This window comes from Gorilla gorilla, chromosome X (assembly GCF_029281585.2).
Source record: "Gorilla gorilla gorilla isolate KB3781 chromosome X, NHGRI_mGorGor1-v2.1_pri, whole genome shotgun sequence".
NCBI classification, from domain to species: Eukaryota; Metazoa; Chordata; class Mammalia; order Primates; family Hominidae; genus Gorilla; species Gorilla gorilla.
The window spans coordinates 147,940,391-147,954,603 of record NC_073247.2 but is presented as its reverse complement, the minus strand read 5'-3'; the positions used below and the strand labels follow the sequence as shown (position 1 = coordinate 147,954,603).

The window sequence follows — 14,213 nt, the reverse complement described above, 5'->3', positions numbered from 1 at the left end:
GGGATGCTAAAGGCTCACTGCAGCCTCAAACTCTTGGGCTCAGCCTCCTGAGTAGCTGAGACTACAGGCATGCACCACCACACCCAGCTAATTTTTGTATTTTTAGAGATGGGAGTTTGCCATGTTGCCCAGGCTGGTTCCAAACTCCTGACCTCAAGTGATCCACTTGCCTTGGCCTCCCAAAGTGCTGGGATTACAGGCATGAGCCACCACTCTAGGCCAAAAATGTAGATTTTGAGGGAAATTATCAGCTAAATAGTGTCAAATACAGACTATCCTTGGGACTTCTAAGCAGGAGAACTGAATGTGTAAAAACAATACTACAAGTACTTTATTGTTTTCTCTGCGCTCACATAAAAATGTTGCAAGTGGGTATATAGGAGTGTCTATAGACCAAGAATTTTTGTTAAGATACTAGTGCTCAAATTCAGAAAATAATTGTGGTCCATGGAATTGCCAGTACTTAAATTATTAAGGAAGCTGAGAAGAGCCTAATCTTCAAATTAAGCTAGGTCATATATTATCTGGGCTGTTCGGCCTCTGGGGTAAAAAAAAAAAAAAAATGGTGATCCTTACGGCAGCAATTGTGATGTCATTTTCAAGATTATGCTGTAAAATAACTCCCTCAGTAGCAATTAACGCCTCAGAGTTCATTCATTTTATAAGTCCAAGGACAGCCCCTCTATTCCCTCAGTTACTTTAACTGCCCATCTTCAACTGTTACATTTTTCTCAATACATAGAAACCAGACTTGTATGCAGCATCACAGGGGCTTACTTCCTGTGCTTTTCTACAAAAGAAGAACAGAGTTAGTTTTCAGTGTTATTTTCAATACTCTTTCTGAAGATGCTCAGTATTGTGGGACATTTTAGATACAGCCATGTGTGGAATTAAAGGGTTCAGGGATTCCCCTATAATAACTCATGTGTGTCATCCTGGAATTTTAGTTTTCTTACTTTTCCTCATACTGTGCTTTCCTAATCTTACACTTCACCCTTATTGAAGTTTATCACTTTTCTGCCTGTTTACACGTTTGTTTGCACCTTGTATAATTTATATTTGTTTGCTTGACATCTACCTAGAATGATACCATCTCATTGGAGATTACTTCTTCTAAAAGAATATTTATTTCTCCACCTTCAATATGCATCAGAATAGAGCTTTCAACAATTGTAGATGCCTGGGCCCCACAGCCAGAGACTGGTGGTGGGGAGCGGGCAGGCAGGCATTGCTGATTTTCTAAAAGTGAGTTAGGTGATTCCAGTGTGCAACCAGGATAGAAAGCCCCTAATTTAGGTAATTTATAAATGTACTCCTTAACATTGGTTGGGCCTGATCTTTCACTGAGTATTTCACTGTTAACACTTTGCTTCCCAATTCAGATCCATAAATTCTTAACCTGTTATCTTCTGAATTCCCAATTTATGGTGAAACTTAATTTTTCCAATTCCTCGCCAGCTCAGTATTTCTAACACTTGGTGTAATGTTTTGTTTGAGACATTTTTAAAATCTATTAATCATTGGCTCCTACTTATCCACAAGCTTATGCTGCCACCGCCACTAACAACTCAACTATCTTTATGTCTACAAATACCCTGGCCCATCATAGTAAACACTTTAAATTCTTTGTTAAAGTGTTGTTGAAGATCATAGGTGTTCAATATATCTTTGTTGTTGACCCAGATGAAATCAGTCATGATTTATAGAAGTGATCCTATCCTTTATCATCAAATACAATTGGCCGTGGTTTGCTGACTCCGGTGTTAGCTATCCGTATTCTTAACATCTAATCCTTTTATCTCCCTGTATTTTAGTTGCTGCAGCAAACGAGATTGCTAAGGAAAGGAGGAAGCAAGTTGTGGTTAATCGTGTTGCAACCCATTCCTCAAATATAAGATCGACATTTAAACCAGGTATAATTTCTCTGATGCTTTGATAGATGTCAAAGTGTCATATCTTTAAAATTTGATATCCTATTAATATCTAACTATATTCTTTTTTTTTTTTAGTAATCAATGGATCCATGCTTAAAAATGACATAAAACAAAGATTAGCAAGAGAGCGCAGAGAGGAGAAAAGGAGACAGCAAGACGGTATATTTTAGACCTTTTTTCAAAAATCAAAATGAATTGTGTTATATATTGCAAAGTGTTTTTAACTTATTCCTCCTAATTTGTTTATATGATAGAGTATAATTTTTATATTATGTATTATTTTGGATTAAATCCTTTTACTAAATCAGGCAAGAAGGCCCATGAAAATTCTTTGATTAAATTGTTTAATTTTTGAAGGAGTAGTTTATCTTAGCTTTGATTTTCTGAAAACTAAGGTCTGGAAATTTCTTCAATATTTGTAAAAACAATCAGAATGGGATTTCAGTAAAAGTGATTCTTTTTTTTTTGTTTTGTTTTGAGGCAGAGTCTCACTCTGTCACCCAAGCTGGAGTTCAGTGGCGCGATCTCAGCTCACTGCAACCTCCGCCTCCCGGGTTCATGCCATTCTCCTGCCTCAGCCTCCCAAGTAACTGGGACTACAGTCACCCGCCACCACACCCGGCTAATTTTTTGTATTTTTGGTAGAGACGGGGTTTCATCGTGTTAGCCCGGGTGGTCTCGATCTCCTGACCTCGTGATCCACCCGCCTCGGCCTTCCAAAGTGCTGGGATTACAGGCGTGAGCCACTGCGCCTGGCCAGTAAAAGTTATTCTAAAAATGAAAATAAATTGCCAATAATCCTAACATGGATAAGATGAAAAGCATGTTACCAAGTTGTAAAAAGATTATCCTTTTAGATCCTAATTTATACAGAGTCACACTTCAGAAGCATTTAGTGAGGGAAAATTTGAATATAGGAAAAATTTTGCTCTCCTGTAATATGGTATATGGTTAAGTCCATTAATGCAAAACTGGCATGTTTAATATGGTCTGTATAGATGAGGACTTTGAAAGAAGTTTCTTAGTAGAAGGGAACAAAATATATATCCTGGCCATGCGGTTTTTAAAAATTAGTATTTTAATGTACAGCATGTTAATATGGTAGGGTTTGACTTTAGCTCAAATCAGCAGAAATATCACATGAAAGAAAATATTTTTTCTTAATTTGGAATTGTAGTTTGGACAGGATGAGAGTCATTTGGCACAGACAATCCAGTTCTCCAGAGTTAAATGAATACTCAGTGAAAATGGTTCTGCAGTGGCTACCTCTGTTCACTTTTATAATAAATCTTTAGTTACTAGCACAGGTTGTGTTATTTTAAGAAAGTGAATGAGATGTGTTAACTTTTTCCTTCTGTGTGTGTAATGTGGAAAACCTAAATATTTTCTTGGCTCTTACACCTTGAAAATGTATTTGGAATATTTCAGCCAATAAAGAAACACAACTACTTGAAAAAGAAAGAAAGACCAAGCTCCAATATGAAAAACAGATGGAGGAAAGACAGAGAAAGCTGAAGGAGCGAAAAGAGAAAGAAGAACAACGGAGAATAGCTGCAGAAGAAAAAAGACACCAGAAGGATGAAGCACAAAAGGTACATAATTTTACAGCCTGTGCATGAGAGGATAAACTGTGTTGCCTGAGTCTAGAATATTGTTTTCTCAGGCCTTCTCTGCCTTACTTGCCCTGTAGAAAGGGAACCAATCCCAGCTCTTTCTTCTTCGCTTCCTCTTCCCCTCAGCATTATATAGGCTTTTACCCATGTCCTGATAAGATGCCAGGAGCTGAGACCCTCTAGCCTAGGGAATGGGGAGACTTCCAAATCCAGGAACAAAGCCCCATCCACCTTCAGGACTTGGCACATGAGGTACCTGTGGCCTGGGGTTTGTTCTGAGTGGCTCTGTTTACTACCAAAAAGTATTCACTGTTGTCTCATTGCCTACAGAATAGGGGCAGACCCCACTGTCTGACCCTCCCTGACGTGCCCTCATCTGACCGATTTCTCACAACTCCTTTAAAAGTGTGACTCCCCAGCCAAATCAGGGCATTCGCTCTCCCTTTCAGCTTCCCTGGCTCCCTCTGGTGCACACTCACACTCTCTCCCTCTCTACCCTCTGTCTCCGTGTTCCTCACATTCCCTTTCCTGACAGGGCCCCTCTGGATGTGTGGTTCAGAGTCAGCATTCTTGCTCTTGTTTTGTGGCACTGCCCCTCTCTTTTCCTTTCTGGATTCTCTTTTGGTGTCTTTGGCACTCTGTTGGGATGAGTCTGTGGCTTTGTTATGCCCTCTCTTTTTCACTTCTGTCTTTCTTCAGTTTGTCTTTTGTGGTACTGGGCATCTGGCTACCTGTCTCATTCTGTATGATTCTCTCTGACACCAAATTTTTCTCTTGTAGGTCATTTCACTACTTGACTTGGAGTATGCTTCACTCCTTCTGAATCTAGCGTGGTCGCTGTGACACTGTCCTCTATCTTCCTGGCATTCTCTCTTTCTCTTTATTCCAGGGATTTTTTTTTTTCTTTGAGACAGAGTCTCACTCTGTCGCCCAGGCTGGAGTATAGTGGCGTGATCTTGGCTCACTGCAACTTCTGCCCCCCCGGTTCAAGCAATTCTCCTACCTCAGCCTCCCAAGTAGCTGGGATTGCAGGCGCCTAACGCCACGCCTGGCTAATTTTTGTGTTTTTAGTAGAGATGGGGGTTCACTATCTTGGCCAGGCTGGTCTTGAACTCCTGACCTCGTGATCCACCCTCCTTGGCCTCCCAAAGTGCTGGGATTACAGGCATGAGCCACTGTGCCCAGCCCATTATAGGGATTCTTAAGTGTCCCTAAGTAAGCCTTAGTCTGTCTTTTGGTCTCTGACTCTGGCCTTTTTCTGCCTGAGGCAGCTTGATTTTCTTTCTTCTGTCTTTGTCTTAGCTTCTGTCTGTTTTTCCCCATCTTTATATCCTCTGCCTGCCATTCTCTCAGTGTGTTGTATTTTTATTTCCCTTTCTTATTTTCTGTCACTCTAATATTTGCATTTCTTTTTCTCTCCTTTTCTCTTTGGTTCCATTTCTCCCATGAAGCTTCCTCTTGTCTTTCTCTGCGGTGCTCAGTTTCCTCCCTCCTCATCCATACCTTTGCTCTTGTACGTGCTTCCTCTCCAGCCCTGCACCCTATCTGGAGAGCTTCCTGATTCTAGGACACTTCTTGTGCCACTTTTTCCCCATCCATGGTGTACTATATCTCTCCCTTTCTGAACCCTTTTCTGTGGTTGTTTATGCTCTGTTTCATGCTCTAGTATTTGGTAGACTCTCATTCAGAATTTCTGTCACTTTCCATCATCTTCTGTGAAACATCTCTCTTATTTTACTTTTCTGTGGTAAAGAGATGAAGGCCAGAGAAAGAGAGAGAATGAACTAAGTAATGATAAACGAAGAAAGAACCAAGAACTAAGTAAAGAACCAAAGAAAGTGAAATATAAACTGTGTGTAGAGTGAGTGGGAGTCCATGGAGGAGAGAGACAAGTCACAGGGACTGAGACCAAAAAATAAAGACTATCTTAGAGAAAGAGGAAGCTGCCAGAGAGAACATAGAGAAGAGAAGAGAATGCAGCAAAATGACACTGCAGACAGAAAGGGAGCCACAGACATGGCAGGAGAAGGGGCAAAAGAAAACCCCAGATAGCTAGTGCGGGAGAGTCCCAGACAGAACAGGGGACATGGGACACTGTAAATAGGCTACATATAGCAAAAGAGAGGAATTCTGGAGAGCAGAAAAAAAAAACCCAGACTCAGTGGTGCTGAGGAGGGATGAGTGTGGACAGGAGATGTATATGAAATGGGATAGGAACTTCTATGTGAGTCCTGGGTGGCCACGATGTGAGAAGGGACCTGGAAGAGAGCACAGTAGGTAATGCATTTGGAAACAGTGGAATAGAATCAGAAAGAGTTTAATAATACAAAGTTAATCTTTGTTTTTAGTCTATTATAGTTTCAGGGTTTCTAAGTAATTCAGAACAACTGCCTTTCTGTTAGAAAATATAATTTTCAAATGTTGCCCATTGTATCAACTTTATTTTAAGAATTGCGGTTGCTTTTCTTCTCAGAAGATATGGCTCATCTCCATTTTTCTAGTACGTTCATCTTTGCCCTTGGTAGAAACAGTAGAGGCTTTGTAAGGATGGTGTTTGCTATGAAACGGTTGTTGTTAGGGAAAAATAGAAGATCTCTGGTCCTAAAAGTTGATTTGCTTACCTGAGTTCATGGTATGGCACAGTACAAGGATGAGAAATATTTGAGAGAAGAGCTCATTTCTGGAAGTGGAGTTGTTTTGCTGCAGCATGGTATTTACTTTGTATAGCTGTTGTCTTGACCAGCTAAAGTTGAGGTCAAGACAAATATATTGATTATCTTTTTTGAAACTTTATTTTTATTAGTTAACACCAGAATTTTAGCTGTTACAGATGTGAGTATAATAGATGATTCTGGTATAAATTTAATTTATATGTGTGCTGATTTTTCCCCTGCCTCATTCTACAAAGAATTTAAGGTGACTTAAAAATACATACCACACCAGATGATAAAAATAAATGGTTGGGGGAATCAAGCAGAGGGGAAAATTAACGTAGGCAAATAAAACATAAGGTATGATTAGCATGCACAAAAGTATACCAATCAGTCTTTGTACAGTTGCTAGAAAGAGGCTACACATTTGGCTCTAAATTTCCTAATGATACAAACAAAGAGGAAAGCATGGTCATTTTCTTAATGCAAGGTCCATAAGATAAAAAAAATGAGTTATTTAGGAGAAGCACTGGTATTGATTGATAGCTGAGACATATCTCCAATTATTTTAAACTTTTACCTGAGACAGAAATTTGGTTATGGTTTATTTTATAAACCACAGATCAAAATTATATGATGAATATGTAAAAATATGTTGGCTTTTATTTTAAATAGGAAAAATTTACAGCCATTCTTTATCGTACTTTGGAACGGAGGAGACTTGCTGATGATTATCAGCAAAAAAGATGGTCATGGGGAGGCTCTGCAATGGCGAATTCTGAGAGCAAAACTGGTAATTAATACACCCGTTAAATTTTAAGGTTGTTTATGTTCTTGTTTAAATATTGGCTATGAGTAGAAGCTTGCATTTACAGCAAGATTTTAGTGTTTGTATCCTAAACAAAAATACCATATATAGTAAATTTAAATTTCTGTCATATGCCATTGCAAAAGAAACAGGTGAAATGTTATAGTAGATTTTATTTAGCTCAATATACCTAAAATCTTATTTAAACTTGTAATCAGCAGAAAAATGCTGAATAATGACTAAGCTTTACACAGCTTATCAAATGCATATTTTTAAAAATAAGTCTGCCTTGTCTACTATTGATTCAGTGTAAATTTTCTTATATGCACATAATTCTACACAATTTCAGAAAACAAAAGTAAAATTTATGTAGTTTAGAAGGATTGGCCAGTTGCCGTGGCTCACACCTGTAGTCCCAGCACTTTGAGAGGCCAAGGCAGGCAGATCACTTGAGGTCATGAGTTCAAGACCCGGCTGGCCAACATCGTGAAGCCCCGTCTCTACTAAAAAAAAAAGGATTGACGGGCAGTGATATTGTGAACTTGAGTAATGTAAGTCTGTGCTCCATAGAACTATATCATGAAAACTCATTTTGTTTCAGTTAATGATGCTTTCCTCCTTGAAATATGATTACAGTAAGTATTATGTCTTTTCTCAGCCAATAAACGATCTGCATCTACTGAAAAACTTGAACAGGGTACTTCTGCTTTAATTAGACAAATGCCTTTGTCATCTGCAGGCCTTCAAAATTCCGTTGCCAAAAGTAAGTAGTTATTTCATGTATTCTACTGAATTTCTATTAAATGAAATCAGTTCTTTATATTTTTACAGTACCACCTATTTAGATTGTGGAACATTTATGTTTATTTCAGAAGAGTCCCATGTTATTTTACAGCAGAGGGAGAGAGATAGTCATACTCTTTTTTTTTTTTTTTGAGACAGAGTCTCACTCTGTTGCCCATACTGGAGTGCAGTGGCATGATCTTGGCTCACTGCAACCTCTGCCTCGTGGGCTCAAGCGATTCTCGTGCCTCAGCCTCCCAAGTAGCTGGAATTACAGACCTGCATCACCACGCCCAGCTAACTTTTGTACTTTTGGTAGAGACGGGGTTTCACCATGTTGGCCAGGCTGGTCTTGAACTCCTGACCTCAAGTGATCCACCTGCCTCGGCCTCCCAAAGTGCTGGGATTACAGGTGTGAGCCACCAGGCCTGGCCTTGTATTTTCATCAATATACTTGTTTTATGATGTTTGTGTTAATCATATCAAATGGGATTATTGGACCTCAGTAGCTGAAACTGAAACATATTTTGGTCAAAAGACACTGCCATTAAGTGGCATAATTATTTATTTGAAGATTAGTTCATATTCTACCAACATATAAATGAAATTGTGTTTTCTACAGACTGGTTAGACTAGTTACTCAATTTCCATTAAGTATTGTGAATATTACCTCATTTTAGAAAAATAATAGCATATATATAGCAGTGGACAGGTTGATCTGCGTTACACATATCATATTTGTTATTCACAATTATCTTAGAAAATTGACAGACAAGTATAATTGCCTTCCTTGTTTTATAGTTAAGACTCCAAGAAATTCAGTGATTTCTACTCTAACATCCTTTTCTGTGGTTTATATTTTGGTCATTTGATAGATGGATCATGATATTTAAGTTGTACCTTTCATTTATAAGTCAATGTTTTCCCCCAAAAGCAAATAATGTGATGATGATGTTTAATGATAGACGTATTGCCAAGCTCCACTTTACAACTCTTCCTAATGGCAATACAGAGTTGTTTCAAATACAGTGAAGTTATCTACTATGAATAATTCAAATGTCTTTTTGTTTCTGGTGTTTGTCCTTTTAATTAGTGTTCCTTATTAAAAGAAAAATCTATACCCAAGTGTGTGTCAATAACCATGTCTGGCTTGTAGCACATGGTGCCTGTCACTGATAATTGAAATGGATTAGGCAACTATACCCATCAATCCAAAAAAAAAAGATCCCTTTTCTTTCCAGAGGAAAAAAAGGAATGTTCTTGAGTGGAAAAAGAGCACAAATTCCACATCATTCCCTTAAACTTAGCCAGTAAAAATGATGAGGAAAGATGGCTTTTGTGCCTTGTGAATTGAATAAGGCATAATTATAGTTTGAATTTTAAAATGTTTGTTTTGCATTATTAGGTATCTCGACAATTTTTGAGCAATGCTGATTGCTATAAAATTCCAGTACAGCAAAAGATTTTGGATACAATTTAAAGTATAATTAATTGTAGCAGTAGTTAACCTTATGGAAAAGATTTCCATTCTTGCCTAAAACAATATAGTTTTTAATATGTTGAAAAGGATTTCTAGGGCGAAAGGATTTTTGTTCCAACTTACATTATGTTATTTGTACTTTTAGGACTCTTAAAATTTCAATGATGAGCTTGAGAGGTCTTTTATTGTCAGTCTGAGTATATCACATTTTCTCTTGTGTTGGTCTGAGAAAAGTTCATCCACTTACCACCTCCACCCTCAATGTGCTTTCCCAAAGCACTTTTATATATAGTCTGGGTTTGTTCATAGATTAATATGGGAAGATTTTCTCTGGCACCTTGCTTATAATATGGTAAAATTAATTTATTATTCACCAACTAAATCCTTTAGAAAAATTAGATAACATTAATTGCAATGCCATGTTTATGTACTTTCATTTTAATATATCTTAATTGTTCCACAAGCATTGACTCTGTTTTACTATCTAATTGCTTTCAGGAATTAGCAAAGATTTATCTCATAGACATTTATTACATATTTAGTATAATGAGCAAAAGCCTTATTAATGAGACATGTAGTCAGTGTGGCGATTCCTCAGGAATCTAGAACTAGAAACACTATTTGACCCAGCTATCCCATTACTGGGTATATACCCAAAGGATTATAAATCATGCTGCTATAAAGACACATGCACACGTATTTTTATTGCGGCACTATTCACAATAGCAAAGACTTGGAACCAACCCAAATGTCCATCAATGATAGACTGGATTAAGAAAATGTGGCACATATACACCATGGAATACTATGCAGCCATAAAAAATGATGAGTTCATGTCCTTTGTAGGAACATGGATGAAACTGGAAACCATCATTCTCAGCAAACTATCGCAAGGACAAAAAACCAAACAATGCATGTTCTCACTCGTAGGTGGGAATTGAACAAGGAGAACACATGGACACAGGAAGTGGAACATCACACACCGGGGCCTGTTGTGGGGTGTGGGGAGGGGGGAGGGATAGCATTAGGAGATACACCTAATGTTAAATGATGAATTAATGGGTGCAGCACACCAACATGGCACATGTATACATATGTCACAAACCTGCACATTGTGCACATGTACCCTAAAACTTAAAGTATAATAAAAAAAAAGAGAAGGGACAGATTATGACTTCAGGATAATAATTAGTTAAATTGTACTGTGAAGGAGCAATTCCAAATAAAACTTTTAAAATGATTTCTTTATTAGCTTTTAATACAAGAAGGTATGTGTGGAAGACACTTTGTGAAATATTTTCTTAAAGTTACATTATGTTGCACACTCTGAAATGATGAATGCTATAATTAATGATTTCTAGGAAATAAAATCCATATTGACAATGTCTTACCTTTAACTTGAAATGAAACCTGGTCAATCCAGAGAGATCAACATTTTAAACTCAAATGAAGTTCATAATGTAACCTGTAATATTTTAAATAACTATTTTAAATCTGGGTTGATTCAAGTAGTCTATTTTTTTCTACTCATTGCTGATTCATAATAACTGCTCACACCATTTTGTCATTTTTTGCAGTATGCTAATGAAGGATACCGACTTAATCACATGATCTAACCACCTCTGTGGTTCATGCTGCTCAATCACATTATTAATTCAAGGAATTTTCCGATGATACTGTGTTGTCAACATGTACTTTAGTTTACAAATCTCCGAAAGAGAAATTATTTTTTAAACAGACATTTCTCAGTATTCTGAGCGAGGGTATCTCAAGTGAAATGAAAGTGTCTACACGGAAGCAGATTATTTCTCCTTGGTTTGCTTAAATCGTGGCATTTATACCAATTGTTAATATTCATTTTTATTTTAAAAATACTAGTTATAACTATTTAACTTGTAAGGTCCAGGACCTGAGCCTCTGAAAGCCACTTTTTGGCCATGATGCAGAAATCAGATGCTACAGCTATCAATAACTTTACACCTGATGTCAAAAGAATGGCTCCGCAGGGTAAAACACTGACAGTCTGTTAGAGCCTACAAGTTGATACATGTATAACTCAGATAATTCGTTTTCTTTATGTTAAGAACAAATATCTTTTTATCTAAATGATTGATATTGGAGTTTCATGTTTTCGTCATTTTATACTGGTGTGTGCACATATGTGTGTGTACATGTGTGTATACGTATATATCTTTTAAAAATATATTCATATATAACAAAAATACTAGTTATAACTAAAGTGTAAATTACTTTTAAGTATTAGGCATCATGTCTAAAGGGTTGTATGTTTGTAATTTGGGAACTTTGATGTCAGATAGTGTCAGATATTTTACCTCTTAATTTTTACCATTTTCTAAATTTTTTTTCATTTCAGATAAAGAATAAACTCATTTTAAGTTTGGGGATATAGAATCTCTGCATAATATTTGAAATTAAGTCTTATAAGCAAGGTAGAGAACATAAAAAATGTTTGAAAAAAGAGTATCTCACTCCTGAGATAATTAGTAGTTTATGAAAAGTAATATTCCTTTTGTACTTGCTCTCTAGGGAAAACAGACAAGGAGAGAAGCTCATCTTTAAATAGAAGAGATAGTAACCTACATTCGTCTACTGATAAAGAACAAGCCGAAAGGAAGCCACGTGGTTAGTTACTTCTAAATACAAATTTTAAATAGTGATTTAAAAGAGGTATTTTATGTCAACATTGAATTGCTTGAAAAATCATTCCCAAAATTGGAAGCCAAAATATTCCTTCTTAAACTGAAAAAATGTGCTTTGGTGCCATGCTTATTTGGCTAAAGCCAGAAAAATCTGTCTTTAAATGAAGTATATAATTCCTGCCATCATCTGACAAGGGGTGGATAATGCAGCTGAGGAAATAAATCACAGAATATTGGTATAGATAGGAGTGTACTGGAGGATTTGATTCACCTCCAGTATTTCATTAATTTGGATTTGGAAGTTTAAATACCCGGCCACATTTCGAACTTCAAAGCTTTGCCCTTGCTTCATAGCATTACCCACATATAGTGCATATTTTCACTGCTGATTATTCACAGAATTTCACAGTGATTACTAAAGTACTTCTTTACATAAAGTAGTTTCTTTTCTTTCTTTCTTTCTTTTTTTTTTGAAATAGAGTCTCGCTCTGTTGCCCAGGCTGGAGGGCAGTGGTGCCATCTCAGCTCACTGCAACCTCCACCTCCTGGGTTCAAGCGATTCTCCCGCCTCAGCTTCCCGAGTAGCTGGGATTATAGGCGCCTGCCACCACGCCTGGCTAATTTTTGTATTTTTAGTAGAAATGGGGTTTTGCCATGTTGGTCAGGCTGGTCTTGAACTCCTGACCTCAGATGATCCGCCCGTCTCGGCCTCCCAAAGTGCTGGGATTATAGGTGTGAGCCACCGCGCCTGGCCATAAAGTAGTTTCTTTCTAACACCTTTCCCTAGCATTTTCCTTTCACGTGTATTTGTTGCTTTTTGTTTCATACCAAACCATTCCCTTACAGAAGACCCTCCACCTAATTGATTCAGGTCAAATCCTATTAGAACAAATGTCATTGACACAGGGATCTTTATGAACATGAAGATTTATTGGAGCAAGATATTTACAACAAAATTTACTTTTAACAAAAGTGTTTATTCACTTCCTTGGAGCCTTTGGCAGTGGACTTGACCATTATGATTTTCAGTGCTGTCTATCTGTAGGAATCTTTCTCAAAGTTGTTTTGTCATGTGCAACTTTTTTCCTCAAGTGTGAGTTCCTCCATAAATTTCATACGGTGGGGAATGGCTGTTTGAAATGTTACCTAGATTCTTTCCTTAGAGTTATTTTGGTATGTATGCTGTGGCCTTTCTCCTTTTATTCTGAGGATCTCTTCTTTGACAGTGCAGTCCAGTCAGATGACTGTGTTCAGTGTTTTGTGTTGCTGGGAAAGCTGCTGTTGAGAGCAGTTTGCATTGCTCTTTCTTGCTTTGCATTTGTGAGACCTCCAATGGAATCCTTTGGATTTGTTCTCATCATATATCTCGTTGCTCATATATCAGTTCTCAAGAGAATAATTTAATCAGTTGTCTGTTCAGCCCAACAAAAGCGTCATTAGCCAGAAGCAGAAGTGCTGCTTCATTATCCAGCCCTGGAAAAGATGTTCCAGGTAACAGGCATATGGTGGAAAGCCAGGAGGTGTTAAGTGTTTGCATTTCAAAGCAGGCTTCATCACTGAATTTGTTGCATTTAGGCATCAAAATAGTTTGAATCCGTAGTTACCATATTAGTGATTTTACCCAGCATTTGATGTTGCATATTTATTTTATGACTTCTAACATGATAGGGCAGTTATATGGGAGACAGGTAATTTGTAGGATGAGATAGCTAACTTTGAAGGTGTTTGTTAAATTTTAAAGTTCTATGGGTTTTAAAAATATAGAAAACTTTCACTCATTTCAAGGGAGAAAGTTTCCTACTCTACCTTCCTTTTTTCACCTAAAATATGGAAGAATAGCATAGAGCCACCCTTCAGCTTTTAGTTAGAGAACTAAAGATTGTTCTTAACATGAAACATCTTCAGAGTTGTGTGGACTTTCTCATTTATAGTTTACATATAGTATTAGACTTGCCTTTGGATAGCAAGACCACCCCCCCACCCCCCCCGCCAGTAATGGAAAGGGCTAATGCATTGTTCCTATGATTTTTTTTCTCTTTTTTCCCCTTCACTTTTTCCTTTCCAGTATATATCCCACTCCCTTTGCTTTTTCTCTGTTAGTATTCATATGATTAGTAAAACACATCTAAATGCTATCACAGACTTTCTTGTACTGCAGCCTTATTTCTTTTGTTCTAATTCCTGACTTTTTTATGCCCAGTTATGTGTATGTCAGGTTATTTTCTGCCAGTCTCCCTTTCCCACCAATCTATGGTGAGATATTTTTATTACCACCATCCAAAAA

General features: G+C 37.3%; 1 protein-coding gene across 4 annotated transcripts in view; it reads left to right on the top strand.

Moving 5' to 3' along the window:
• The window catches only part of MAP7D3 (MAP7 domain containing 3), a 34,790-nt gene that overhangs the window by 3,491 nt on the left and 17,086 nt on the right, over positions 1–14,213 (top strand). For all 4 annotated transcript variants that reach the window (XM_004064923.4, XM_019019182.3, XM_019019181.4 and 1 more), the window contains exons 2-7: positions 1,815–1,913; positions 2,010–2,093; positions 3,363–3,526; positions 6,874–6,991; positions 7,665–7,769; positions 11,817–11,912. In XM_004064923.4, the coding sequence (XP_004064971.1) occupies positions 1,815–1,913; positions 2,010–2,093; positions 3,363–3,526; positions 6,874–6,991; positions 7,665–7,769; positions 11,817–11,912 (666 nt within the window). The remainder of the gene's footprint in view (positions 1–1,814; positions 1,914–2,009; positions 2,094–3,362; positions 3,527–6,873; positions 6,992–7,664; positions 7,770–11,816; positions 11,913–14,213) is intronic.